At 42.2% G+C, this 14068-nt stretch overlaps 1 protein-coding gene across 1 annotated transcript in view; it reads right to left on the bottom strand.

The window, feature by feature from the left end:
• Positions 1–293: 293 nt before the first annotated feature.
• SLC18A2 (solute carrier family 18 member A2) overlaps positions 294–14068 on the bottom strand; it is a 28181-nt gene continuing 14406 nt past the window's right edge. Inside the window, exons 6-15 of the mRNA XM_058841247.1 lie at positions 13737–13826; positions 13597–13640; positions 13462–13522; positions 9933–10028; positions 6999–7077; positions 6699–6750; positions 6221–6284; positions 5155–5274; positions 4461–4594; positions 294–2570 (exon numbers count right to left, since the gene is read on the bottom strand). Of these exons, the coding sequence (XP_058697230.1) occupies positions 2460–2570; positions 4461–4594; positions 5155–5274; positions 6221–6284; positions 6699–6750; positions 6999–7077; positions 9933–10028; positions 13462–13522; positions 13597–13640; positions 13737–13826 (851 nt within the window). The 3' untranslated portion in view covers positions 294–2459. The remainder of the gene's footprint in view (positions 2571–4460; positions 4595–5154; positions 5275–6220; positions 6285–6698; positions 6751–6998; positions 7078–9932; positions 10029–13461; positions 13523–13596; positions 13641–13736; positions 13827–14068) is intronic.

Here is a 14068-nt window from a genome sequence, read left to right as displayed (position 1 = left end):
ATCTTCAGGGGAAAAGCACATATTGCTTTATATAAAACTACTGATAACTGAATTGATTGCTGAGAAATGTGAAATAAAGCATCTGTGGAAGTTTACAGCTGCAGAGGAATAAGTAGTGGGAGCGAATGAATAAAGTGTGTCTATCACACTTGAACTGACACAGATCCAAATATACAAAATAGTAAAAATCCACATAATTTCCAGAACAGAAGGAGGATTTTTGTGTATTTTCTGAGTAAAATTTCTTCCTGTCACCAAAAAAGGTTTGGTTACTCATTACTCAAAATATCCAAAACAACTGCTAAGTTTTTATTTGGGAGTGGGGGGAAAGGTGGCCCAGAGATTCCAAACATGAGAGTGTCTGTGTGGATTTTAATTAATCATCATCTTCTGGTGGAGCAGGAGTGGAGCAATAGCAGAGGAGCCACTGCACTGCACTGATCTCAGCAAATCATGGGAGGATGCTGCTCCCTAAGGCCCAGCAGAAACCTGGCTCCAGCTGCAGCAGAGGATTGTGATCCATTAATCTCTCCTTGGGTCTCCTCCTCATACTCATGTTGCAGATTAATGCAAACTCCTTAGTTTTGACGTGCTCAAAAATACAGAACAAAGCCATGAAGAAAGCCTTTCAGTGCTTTATTAAAAAAAAAAAAGTGAGTTGCTAAGTTTGAATTATATACTTGTGAGTTCAAGAAATCCGCTGTTGATCAGCTGGCAAAAAGATGAACACGTCCTGTAATAATTTAGAATTCTTGCATTGGTATTTCAGTCCCAAATTTGAGCAGATTAACAATTTGATGTTGACCAAAAGACTTCAGTGGAATAGAATAACAGCTCTTGGGGCAAAGTTCCAAGTGTGCAAATCACAGTAAAATCTGAGCCTAATGTAAACAGCCACTGATCTGCACAATTATTACTTGGTGAAGAATTCATCACAGGACAGAACCTTGGTGTCTGAAGGAGCTCTGAGAAGTGCTTCCCTCACACTGGTAAAGCACACTGCAGGCGAATCATGGGGCTGGGGGGTCATTCTTTTTTCTTTTCTCACTTTATTACAATAGATCATGAACTTCTGTCAGATAACTTTATTTTGATGTGTTCTGAATGCATAATTATTGACAGAGCAATACTTGAAGTTTGATCCACTATATTTTTCATATTTTTTGACCATAGTATATACGCTTTACAAAACTATATGTAAACATAGTATTTATGCTGTAGTACATAAAACATCTGCAATTACATAAGAGAAGGCACATAAAGATTTTTCATTTTACAAATGAAATGATACACCATGGCTGAGAAGGACATTGGGATTGTTTTTAAAACGCTTTGTTTTCCAAGTCTTGTTTTTTCTAAGTGCAGGCAGGGGCTGAGTAATACAATACATCACCTGTATTGGACTGTGTCCTCCAATGTTAAGAGAGTGGCAACAAAGTGGCTTTGCTTCCATTTTTTTAAGCAAAGAGTATATTTGAACTCATTTAACAAAATAAATGTACATTGAATTTTTAGGTGTATATATAAATGCATGTAAAAGAGTCAGTTGAACTGTTCCAGTTCGCAGCTCACTTTCAGTACATGCTGCGACTAAATACTGTAATACTGCAGCTTTTCCTGGCCACTCACTGTAGATGCAGCTAAAATAAAGTTGAAATATGGTGAAAGATGCAAAAGAGAAATATAAAAATATCCTCATGCTGTTACATTCCCGGCTAAGGGAAAGGAACAGTGCATGTTCATACAGACTTGTTTACCTGGTGGTGTGAGTTTGGGGGGCTTCATATTGCACAACTGCTTAATTAAAACTTTGTTAAATACCAATAATAGCAATACACTCATCTGTTTAGCAACCATGTTTTCCTCAACATTGCTGGTTCAGGGAGAACTCACTATTTAAACTGGCAGAGAAGTTGTGCCTCTTATTTAGTTTTTTAGATATATTACAACCTGAAGTTGATGAAAAAAGTGATAGCGCTGTCCGTACTCCGAGTTCCATCTCCTCTCAATGCACTTAAAAGGATGCAAACTGGATAGCTTTTCTTTGAGGGTTGCTTTTTTAAGTTTCCAATTAAATAAGAAAAACTCAAGTTTGACAGTAACCTGTAACTCCAAATAAAGTATGAAATACTGTCAAGGAGGTGATTTTAAAAACCAAATAGTTAAAATTCACATTTTATACAGATTTTTACTACACATTTAATAAAAAATAGTCTAATATTCAATTAAATTAAATACACAAAGAGTAACACTGTACAAATGGTCTATAAAAGCTCTTTCCCCCCTGTAAGGCGGTTTGCAGTCTGCTGTATAGTCACGGGCAATAAATAATATACCTTTGGTTTTTTTTGACAATTTCACTATTAAATTTACAGTACAACTAAAACCTATTTCTGGATGAGATGTTTCACATGAACCACAGCATTTTGTACACCTAAATATATTATATGGCTTTTCTATTATTCATCACTTTCATATTCCTCCTCTTCTTCACCTATGGGGTAGGACTGGATGTTGTTCTGGGTGTACATTTTTGTTTTCACGGGACAGTTGTGGTCCATGAGTATTGCCTGGAAGAGAACAGAGTGTGAGTATTTCTGCTTCACATCCAGCTGAGGCTGGGGCAGATCCACCACAGCCAGCATGCTGCATGTACCACTCAGGGATTCACCTCTCCTCCCCTGAGGCAGAGCCCAGACTGATTTTAGTTAGGGGAAATTGAGTCCACAGGTCTGTGTGAGGGGGGATTTTGGTGCTAAAGGCATCTGGAAAACTATTTCCAGTAATTCAGCCCAGGTATTATTGAAATACCTCTCCCTGCTCCACAGATACAGTAGTTTACCCACCCCGTAATTAATTTCCATCCATTAAAACCTGGACAAATAGCCAAGAGGAGTCCTACTGCTTCCAGCCAATTCTCTTTTCCTGCTTTTTTCCCTCTTTTCCATGGAGATCCTGAACAGTATAACTGAGGATAATGCCAAGAGTGGTGGTCCCACTACTGTGCCTTGACACCCATGGCAAGCTGAAAGTGATAATCATGGTAAGGGCCAGATAAAATACTAAATTTTCTGGGTTGAAATTTCCCAAGGAGTTCCAAGTCCCAAGCTGTTCCAAGGAACAGCTGTGTAGGGTCCTTCATGCTGAGTGTAATTAAATTTAGGGGTTAATAATTACACAAAGACCACAATTTTGGGACCCTCCTTTTGACTGTCCTCCAACCTGAATTGGCACATCATTTTAGGGCCATGAGCCACTTTGGGAACAGGAGCTATTTTGCTTTTCAAGGTCTATTAGAGGTGGCAGATGCTGGAAGGTGTTGGAGCCACGGGGAGAGATCCTGTCCCTTCAGGGGCTGTGATGTTACAAGTGAAACTGTCAGGGCCACGGAAGTTTGTGATAAATTTCATATTGCCAGCAAACAGCGGCTGATTTTATTTTTTTCCTTTCTGTTCCTCGGCCTTATTTAATGTAAGAAAACCAAAGCAAACTAAACCAAGTGCAGTCAGCAAAGGTCATGACAAGGGATTAAGTGGGATCTCTGGGATTCTGCAGTCCAAATAGGAGCAGAACAGAAGGTCTCTGGCCTCACATGCACCATCATTTCAGCAAGATTCAATTTTCCACCTTGTGCTGGTACAAAGTGAGCAGCACAAGCAGCAGGTGCTGTCCTTACCTTGCAGAGATGTGCCGCTGCAGAATAAGACCACAACCATGCAAAATTAGTTTCTTTTCACCCAAATAAACAACCAGCAACTACATTTTGAGCCCAGATCAGCCTTTTTCAGGCAGAGCAAGGATAGAGTGCTGGGTGGGCTAAACTTCCAGGTGGTGACACTGTTCTTACCACCCTACAGTGGCTGGGGAGCTCTGAGTGCTCTGGAGCATTAAGTCTTTGGCAAATTTATAGAAAAAAAAAAAAAGAAAAATAAAAGAAAAAGAGAAGCCCTGTGGCACAGATTGGACAAGAGAAGCCACTAGTTTGTAGGGATTGGTGAACTGTATGAAGGAAGGAGAAGGAGGAAAAAAGATGATTGAAAATAGACTCTAGAGGACCGTGGGAAAAAGCAGGTTGAGGCACACCAAGGAATATTTTGGTCAATTGGCCAGTAGAGTTCTGGCTCTTCAAGGAAAAGAGAAGTGAGCTCTATGCTGACTCCAGCACAGCGTATGCTGCTGCAGAGGAATGTAGGCAGGACCCTGTCCCATAAAAATCAAATTTGTGACTTTGTAACATCTATCTAATAAAGGGTTTGCCTTTATACATCTTGGACATAAAAAGAAGGGGGAGTTCATTCCAAAGTTAATCCCTGAGGGTGAAACACACTGTGCTGCTCCCGTTTTGAGGAAGTTAGAGGCAAAGATGCAAACGTAAGCTATCATTTGTTTCACTAAACTCACCCTCCCCCTCAAAAAAAAAAATAAAAAGCAAAAAACTAAAAAAAACAAGTTACACTTACCATTTTCTCCTCTTTGGCAGGTGGACTTCGAAGGAAAAAGCACAGGGGAGCAAAGAGGATATCCACAATTCCTATAATTGTCATGAGCCATGGGAATCCAATGGCCTTGGCAATGGCACCACCAGCAGAGGGACCTTGTACAGATAAAAACCCTTTTCTGGAGATTGCTCAGACACAAAGTTTGCAGCAGTCACTTTAAACAACAGTAACTTTGTATACAAACCCCCCCATCTTACAAATGGACTTGAGGAATGTATAGACATGTTTGTAATTATATCATAAAACTTTCCTGGCTCCATACCCCACATTCCTTGAGGAGATTAGAGATGTTCCTAAGGGCATCTGTGTCATGCTCTCAAGGAGGCAGGGGGTCAGTGGGGAGTTATTCCCTTCACAGACCCTTGGAACACAGCTGTGGTGTTAGTTCTAAATGTTCCAAGGCCTCTTTCCTCAGAATATCCCATTTTTTGTGTTCAGACACCTTCAAGCCTCTTACAGCTCATGAAGTGAGCACAACATTACTGCAGAGGAGAGGAACAGGAGCCAAACACAATTCCCCCTGCTCTGATTTCTTGCAGAAAATAAGAACCTCTTCCCACAAAATCTGCAAGTACCCCTGGGAATCACAGCTGGCATTGTAGCAGATTCCCCTTTTCTCCACTCTGCTTTCCAGGCAGGGCAAGGCTGGACTTACCTATGGCAAAACCCATGCAAAAGGCAACGTCGGCTATGGCGTACACGCTGCCATAGACTGACACGTGGCGCAGATCCACCAGGTAGCCCATGATTGGCATCATGGAGGAGTCCACCATCCCTGCAAAACACATCCCAGGAAAATGCTGCCTTCTTCTTCCCCTTCTTTTAACGCCTTGGTGAGCTACGTGCTGAGAAGGGATGCGAAAGCAGCGAAAAGGATGCTTGCTCATAACTAAGGGAAAGATTTGTGGGAAAAATAGTCTGTATTGGCTTTGCTTTTTATGGTCTTTGCTGTGCCTGGGGCCAGGTGTGGCCATGTATCCAGGTGTACATGTGTCACAGGAAACATGTGAGCTTAGGGTGTGTCCACACTTCCCACCAGCCATCTGTGCAAAGCTCCCACCTCACATCACCTGCCAAGTCATTAGGGGAAAGTTACCTGGTGGGAACTTACCCTGACTGAAGGCCTGAGAGACAGCATTAGCCCCCAGTCAAACAAAACTATTTACAGTGTTTTTATCATGTCTTTTGGTACACACCCTCATTCCTGGCAAGAAACAGCACAGACAGCTCACAAAACAGCTGAGGTACTTGGGATCTGAATTTGTGCCTGTAGCTTCTTTCCCCACTGCACATCGCTCATGTGAAGATGCCCCAGAACATTTCTGAGCAGCCAAGCACTGAAAAGCAGAAGATCCCCACTGCAGCCTGCCTGCATGGCCCAGAAAGTTCACACATGTTCCTTGAAGGGTACATGTGCGTGAGCTTGGGAATTCCTCTTCATGTACAAAAAATTTAAGCCTATTTTTTATTTTTTCTGTGGAAACGTCTATATAAATCCTTTTTCCAGCACAGGAAGGACTATGGGTTTGGGGCACTGGACAGGCCTGGTTCAAACTCCCTGTCCCTTAATCCTTCTTGCTCTGCCTGCCAGTTTGGGCCACAGCTCAGGCTTCACCTCCGCTAGGACAGAATGGCAACAAAACTGATCTTCTGTGTAATTTCATATCAAACCATTTTTACAGAAACAACAGATTGTAAGAACTCATTGCAAATTTTCTTACCTATGGCAAATCCAACCCCAAACGTTGGTGCTATGAGCCCATAAATGTTTTTAGCAAACGGTACCTATAAAGGAAATTTCAGACAGTTAATTACGTCACGCTGCACGTGCTAATGAGGCTAGTTTCTTTTTCTGAGATGAATTCTCCAAGTAGTTATGGCCCACTTTGTACAGATCTGAGAGTTTGATCCTTGTTCCGAGCTGTCATTTCTGACAACTGTGCCATTAAACCACTGACACACTTACTATTATAAACTGCTGAGTGATGGCTCAACAGAGGAGCACGCTCCTCTCACAGTCATCAGTCCTAAAAATAATTGAAGCACTGAAATTGGAAAGCACTCAAAACTCTGATCTGGAACTTATTAACCACACATTGTTTAATAGCGTGTCATAAAACTGGCATGGGAAAAGCGCGTATTTGAAGATGAGCACACAAACATTCACGTGATTTAAAAGATGCATGATTGTCTACTTACACATAAAATACTTATTCCCACGATTAGCATCCCGAGCAAAGCACAAAGCCACCTATCAAAGAAGAGACATCACTCAGAGATGGGTGATAATGAGATATTAGAGCTGATCCTGAATGTTCCAAAGCCATGTCTGAAGCGCTGAGTTAAACAGCAGAAGTAGCAATGTGTTCAAAAAAAAAGCAATTTTTCTCCTATAGAACAAGATTTAATAATTTCCACTATCAGTAAACTGCCCTGGGAAACACTGGAAATGATACACAAGGAAACTGGAAGATGATCAGTATTTTAAATTAAGCATACCTTCCAATTTTGTGCGCAAGTATCCCAAAAAGATTTGTCCCAATGAGATAAGAGATGCTGGCTGGAAGAAAAGCAACGCCTGAAAAATATGAATGAGATGTTTTATCAGCAAGGATTTTAGTGAAGTGTTAGAAGAAACTAATAAATCCCAGACACTGCAATTTTGATCTGGACACATCTAATAGAACCCAAAGAATCAAATATCCGGTTTGTTGCAGCCTTCCCATGAAATCTAAGGACATCATCTGTGAAATGCAGGAGCAATGTGATGCCTTTGAAAAGAGTTTTTTCAGCATTAGATACAAGAACTGTCTGGGAGAGGGGACAGAACAACAAAGAGCAACAGGTTTATATCTGCCTACAAGAAGCTTTGGGACGGGTGAAGAAGAGAACTCTCCTGCAGTTGCAGGGCCTCTGGAGCATATGCTGAGCACATGCAGCCAGCCCAGGGTGCCCAGGGGTCCCTGCAGGAGGGACAGCAGGGCTGCTGTGGCTTTTTGCAAGTGACAGTCCCCCTCTAAGCCTGGGCATGCCCCAAATCTTCCTGTTACAGGCATGTCTGTAGTGCCATGATGTGGCCCTTGGTCAAGCAGAGACTGAAGTCAAGCATGTATCCACAATGTAGGGGCAGAAAAAACTTTTAAAATTGTACCAAAGCTATTAAGCCAACCTATTTTTAATATTTTTTTAAAAGAAAACACATACTGGTTTAAATAAAATAAAACTTTAAAAACTGTAATAGTTTGCAGATGAGGACACCTGAGTAAATTGTGTCTCTCATTTCCCACCTCCACCTGGAAGAGCACACTGTTGGCACCAGCAGTGTTTTTCTATCCCTGAAGTTGCCACAGCAGAGGCTGTATCTGGAGTAGATGCTGTTGTCTGGTGACATCTCTGGTTTAAAATCCAGTTATTACAGTCTGTAAAGGAGGATTCATCCTCTCCTTACACACAAGTCCCAGGACAGGACCCAGCCAGAGATTTAGAAAGCAGCCTTGGCATCAGGGTACACAATCCAACCGCTTCCTTCACGTGTATATGCTCCTCATCTTTCTCCAGGGCAGCATAGGTTTTCTCATTTCCTGCCTATCCATCTCCCTTCCCATCTCTCTGATACATTCATAACAAAAAAATCAAGAGGTAATTGTTAGCACAGCAATATCCTGTGATTAAAAACCTTGTGGGTTACAGTGGTGGCGCTGGGGAAAGATTTAATTTTAGCCTGTGTAACCACAGCTACTTCAGTACTGCTTGGAGCTATCTGGTTATACCAAACAGTCTCACAGAGCAGACCTTGACAGCTGTAAAAGTGAAATAACACTGCAAAGGCTTGGTAAAGAAGACTTGCACAGGTTGGTCTGTAAGCTGTGGTACACTGAGGCAGAACAATAGTTTTCTAAATAGCCTTTATGCACAGTAATATTCATTGGCCAAATCAAGGTTCTTTATACCTTCTTCAGATCAGGTTTCAAACAGCTGGATTTCCAATTGCATAAGATAACAATTTGCTTAAAACACTGAAGTTCAATTTACAATTTAAGAGGCTTAAAAATTTTAATTAATGCTGTCAAATCAGACAAAGTGAAGTGCAGTCAATTACTTGTACCATTAAGGGGTTAAATTAGTCTTAATTTAAAATGGTTATTTTCCTTCTATTAACCTCTGTTCAATTAAGAGATTTGTAAATCTCATTTCCATTGCACCAGTAGCATGAAACTGTGAGGGAAATAGATAGGCAGTATTTATTTTCTTTTTTGAGGTTCAAAATACCCAAGTCTGCATGTTCATTCTGCTGTATTACAGGCTAGCAGTTATTGCCAGGTTCAGCAGTACATGCACAGCTGCATCTGTGGCCATTCTAGATATCAATTCCTTTAATTAGAATTTGTGCTTTCTCTGGGGTGTAGGGACACCTACATTAACACAGATCAGGGATATCAGCTGAACATCATTTTCCTGAAGGATTTTTCTTTTTCTTTCATACTATACACTGATATTAAAAAATAGCTTCATAAACACTTCATGAAATCAATCAGAGATAGATGAAGGCTGGGGATCCCCCACTTAAGAAGATTCATATCAACCTCACACATGGTTTGTCACTCACTAGAATTTAATCCACTTTCTGGTGGTTTTTTCCTGCTCTTGTTCACCTCAAAGAAGAAGAAACTGCCCCAGATTTCCTCTGGATGCCAGTGGACAGATGGGGCACGTTCCATGTTCACCTATGGCCTTGGTTTCCCAAGGCTGTGTCCCTGCTAAAAGTCATAACGAGGTCCAAGGTGGGGCTCCCGCTGCTTTCTGTTCACAGGGGTGATTAAGCAACCACTAAAGGATGCCAAATATTTCAATTCCAAGGGAAAGTGCTCCTCATGTCCTCATGGCCACATTTTAAGCAGAATTCCATCTTTCTTCCACGTCACCAGGAGTGGCCTGGAAGGAGGGGGTGCTGCCACAAACGTGCCTGGCTCCTGCTGCAGATCTCTGTGCCTGCCTGCTCAGGGCAATTCAATCTAGGAACTGAGGAGGGATTCCCTACAGGGAAAAACCAAACAACTGGCTTTGCTCTGAAAGGCTGGCTCTGTAAAGCAGGCACCTTGCAGCTGCCCTGGCCAGCATTCACTGCCAAAGCAGTGCTGGGATTCCCAGTGGAGCTGCATCAACCCCAGTCCTGAGGCTGCCTGCAACTGTTTTTCCTTGAAATGTGAGTGCAGCCCATTACAGGAGCCTCAATTGCAATAACATCACCCCACTGTATTTTTCTTACATACCAGTGTTTCTAACTCTGCTGGTTTAACACTGACACTTTACAGATTATATAAAAAAGAAACCAAAAACAAATTACACCCCCAAAGCAAATAATCTTTAACAGGACCAGAACTCAGGCATTCAATAGACAAAATATAGAGATGCAAACAATATACTGTACTTTACCAAGCTGCCATTTTTTTGAGCACATGGTCTCCATCATCCAGATGGGTAAAGCAGGTTCAAGCATAGCAATAGCCATGTTTGCAAAACAGATTGATCCTTAAAGAAAGAAGGGGAGGGGAAAAAATAGTAGCAATTATTTGTTTAGATTATCAACAAAACACCATGCAAAGAATGGATGCTTTTACATAAAATCTTGCACTTCTTACAGCCCTAATTGTCATGTGTCAGAAGGTGATTAACATTAAATAGAACACAGTGTAATATCACTGAATGCTAACTTTTTATATGTTTCTATTCTCCTAGAAACTCTACAATAAAGGTTAAGCTGTTTCATAATGTGAAAGTTCGCAGTGAGCTTGATGACATTTGGAAAGTTCATGAGGTCTGTTGTACAAATGATTAGCTAAAACTACAATCACTTGGTCTTTACCTGGTCTCCTGGGGCAATACCAGAGCCCTGTTGTGTAAGAGGCTCAGGCTCTGACCCTCTGCCATCTGAGAGATCATGCCTACATCACATGACAGGATGGGGAGGTCTTGATCCTAAAAATACCAAGATACAGCCACAGGGAGGTCTGTTCCCCACAAATGGGAATTTTCTCTCAAGATCCTACAAGTCAGCCAGCCTGTGCAGCAAACACGGCTTTGAGCTTGCACAGCCCTATGAATTTCAAATGCTTACCAATCTCTTTTGGATCCCTGGACCTTTAATAACCTGAATTTCAAATGCTTACCAATCTCTTTTGGATCCCTGGACCTTTAATAACCCGAATTTCAAATGCTTACCAATCTCTTTTGAATCCCTGGACCTTTAATAACCCGACACAAAGGATATCAAGTGGTGGAAGTGCTGATTCAGTCTTGCCTGGCAGCTCAGCTCTGCCCCACACCACTGCCTGCAGTGCCAGGCTCCAGTGGGTTTGTGTCGTGTTCATCTCTCCTCAGCAGTGCACTTCAGCTTTAGTGGAGGGATTATGAAACCCCACGGTATTTCTTTGCATTCAAGATGCCTTTCACGCTTACTCAAAAGACCCTCAGGCACTCAAAGCTTAATGCAGGGCAACAGGACATGTCCCCTCTGCTAATCCCTTACAAAATGGCTTTTGGAAGTCACTGCTGGAAGTGACAACCTCAAGTTGTGTTCCCATCTTTCTTCCTAATACTTACAACCACTGAGTTTCAGAAAATATTCTAGACTCTTCCAGTCATTTACTATAATTTTTTTCTCTTTTTTTTTTTTCAAAAAAAAAGCTGAATTTTTCAGAGGTCAGAGAAACATTATTTCTCTCAGAAGGAGTTCCTCATCATAAGGTTCAAAACCAAATGAGCACTGATGTCATTCTTTGCTCAAACCTGTCAGAATACATTACACTGTGTATCCACAGTTCCTAAAATGAACTTGCTGGCTAGCTGGCTCACTCCCCTCCCTGGGCAAGGAGCAACAGTTCAGCACTGCTTTACCCTAAAGACAAAATCCAACCTTTCCACTCTGCTGCAGGCTCCCAGAGAGGGTCTGTAAGGAGCCCCAGTTAAAAACCTTGGGGCTCTTCCAAGCCAAAATCAGCCATGCTCAAACAGCTTCCTTGATGCTGGACAAAACATTTCAGGCTGCACAGAGTGGAAGCAGGACCATTCTAACTGAGACAGCTTAAACAGCAAAGGATTTATTCTGTTCTGAACAAGCCCCACAAAGGAAGGAGAAACAGGTTAGCTTGCACACAGTTGTGGCACCTACTTCTCTTTAGGCCAGGAAGCATCACCAGAGCTTACCAAAGTACTCAGGGTGATAAAGGTGCTTCAGATCTGTAGAATGTGCCCCAAGAGAAAAGTGAGAGCCTGAGCAACTCTGCAATCTTGGGGCAAAGTCCAAGAGCCTGCTGCCTCAGCAAAGCTTCCTCAAAAGAAAATAAATTATTTCTTCCCTCAGTCTTGCATGAAGCCGACCTTTCTTTAAAGTGCCATGTGTTGAGAGCATGAATCCTACATCTTTTCTTCCTTGAATTAGATTAAATGTCCTGTGCTGGCCAGAAGGTGTGAAACTGCAGCCTTCCAGCTGGATCTCATCTCCACAGCCAAGAACCCCCTCAGCTTTTGGCAGCCACAGACACCACTGGCATTTTCCTGTGAAAGAGCAGGGACCCAGTGAAAAGCTGTCCCACGCCTTCTCAAGGACCTGTGTGCTCACAATTCCTGTCTCAGCTCTGGTTTTTGAATCTGATAGTTTAAATTAAATTGTCTGTCCATGCAACTTTGTCGGGCAGTAGCACTGATTTTCCTGGAATCCCTGTCAGTGAGGTTTGGCTTCAAGAATGTCACTGGTTTCACTCCCTGAGCTTCCACCAGGGTGATAAAACATGTCAGTGACATTTCTCCTGCCTGGTCAATGGGTACTGATGGCACAGACTGTGAAGCATCACCTCTGACACTAACCAGGGCATTTGGCATTCAGCTCTGACAAAACCAAATTTGGTCTGCAAGGGAAATAAAGCAAGGAGAGAAGGCTGAGGTTAGAGAACATCAGCATCACCTGTGCTGTCAAAGCCCTGGGCAGCCTCTGTCCCTTGAGGCAGAGTCCCCAGGTTCTCCCCCTAAGCCCACTGAAAATCCATGGGAGGGACTTTCTCATACTTTATATGCTTTAACTGCTGTAAGAGAAGTTACTGAGTCAGCTGAATGGCAAATCTGATCTCTTATGACAAGCACTGTCTTTGCTATACTTTTCCCTCAAATACTCTTATTCAGTGGTTTTTTCATGCTCCAAGAATTTCTCAAGCAAAAGGGTTTGTATAACTTAAGTCACAGCTCAACCAAGCCACAGAGTTAAGGTTATGATAATTCCCTAAGATCAGCAAGAAACAGAAAACTTTCAGAAATGGGAGAATTGTTCTGTTGGACAAATAAGCTAGGATGAAGAAACAGAACTGTGAAAATATTTATCTGTTTCCAGGTATTTTATCAACATTAGAAAGGGCCAGGCTTAATTACAGACTTCAGAGTAAACATTCCACAATATGCGATGCAAAAAGACAAACCTCTCTTGAGACAGAAAGGCTCATTAGAAAAATTATATATATATAGTACCAAACACCACTCAAGAGGTTCCAAGGTTCCACCCAGACCTTTCCTGAAATACAATTCAGGCTCAAGAGACCAAATTCACTCCCTCTTCAGACAGAAACAAAGTTCAATGTTATTCCCTGTGCCTGCCTGTGATGTGCTGGCAATCCCTCACTCTGAAAGCCTTGGCCAAGGCACTTGCCTCACAAGAAGTTTCCTGGCCACATCTCATTGCCTCAGCAGGCACCTGCAAGTCATTAGTGGCCTCTCAGTTACTTCACATTTATTTCAAGTTTTCTGCCTTTTTTGCTTTTACAGGTATATTCATTCTGTATTACCAACACATTCTTAGATCTTTATGTAAAGTAAACCAGCAAATGACAACACTCAAAGCATCTCAGCCCAAAGCATGCCAAGAGGCCAGGGATGGCATCAATGGCTGGTTTAAAGAAGGGAAAAAAAGATCTGGTACCTGCTGCAATAATGATATATGGGTCCTTCAAAAGTGTCAGTAAAGGTGTCCCCTTCTGACTCTGCGAAACAAAAGCTTGGGATTAGGAAAGGCAAAGTGACACCCATTCCTGCAGTGTTTTACCTCAATACTCACTTCTGCCTGTGTTCTGGAGGGCTGCAGAACAAGTAACTGAACAGCTGTGAAAAGAAATCAGTGGTGTAACACTCCTCCAGGATGGGGGATGGCCAGCAGGAGAGGGATGTGCTTCAGGGTGACTCCGGGTACCTACTGACCTCCATCAAACAGAGCCAGGGCTGCCAGCACCAGGAAAGGAGAGCTCTTCCCCACAAACTCGTACATGACACTCCCAAAAGGGGGGCCCACTGCCAAGGAAAGGAAAGGACACAGTTGTGAAGACTGACTCTGAACAAATCCCCTGTGAGTGCTTGGGCATTCTGCTACTGGCACACAGCGACCAAAAATCTACTCTGAAAATCCCCACAAAGATTATTGATCATGGCAATAACCATATTGTTCATTCCCCAAAACATTCTGCAATGTAAACAAACCCAAAAAAAATCTCAGAGATTACTGCTTGACACGTGTATCCACATAGGGAATGTCT

The sequence above is a fragment of the Poecile atricapillus genome, chromosome 6 (assembly GCF_030490865.1).
Source record: "Poecile atricapillus isolate bPoeAtr1 chromosome 6, bPoeAtr1.hap1, whole genome shotgun sequence".
Lineage (NCBI taxonomy): Eukaryota > Metazoa > Chordata > Aves > Passeriformes > Paridae > Poecile > Poecile atricapillus.
The sequence above is the reverse complement of the archived record's forward strand: the minus strand, read 5'-3'. Positions and strand labels throughout refer to the sequence as shown.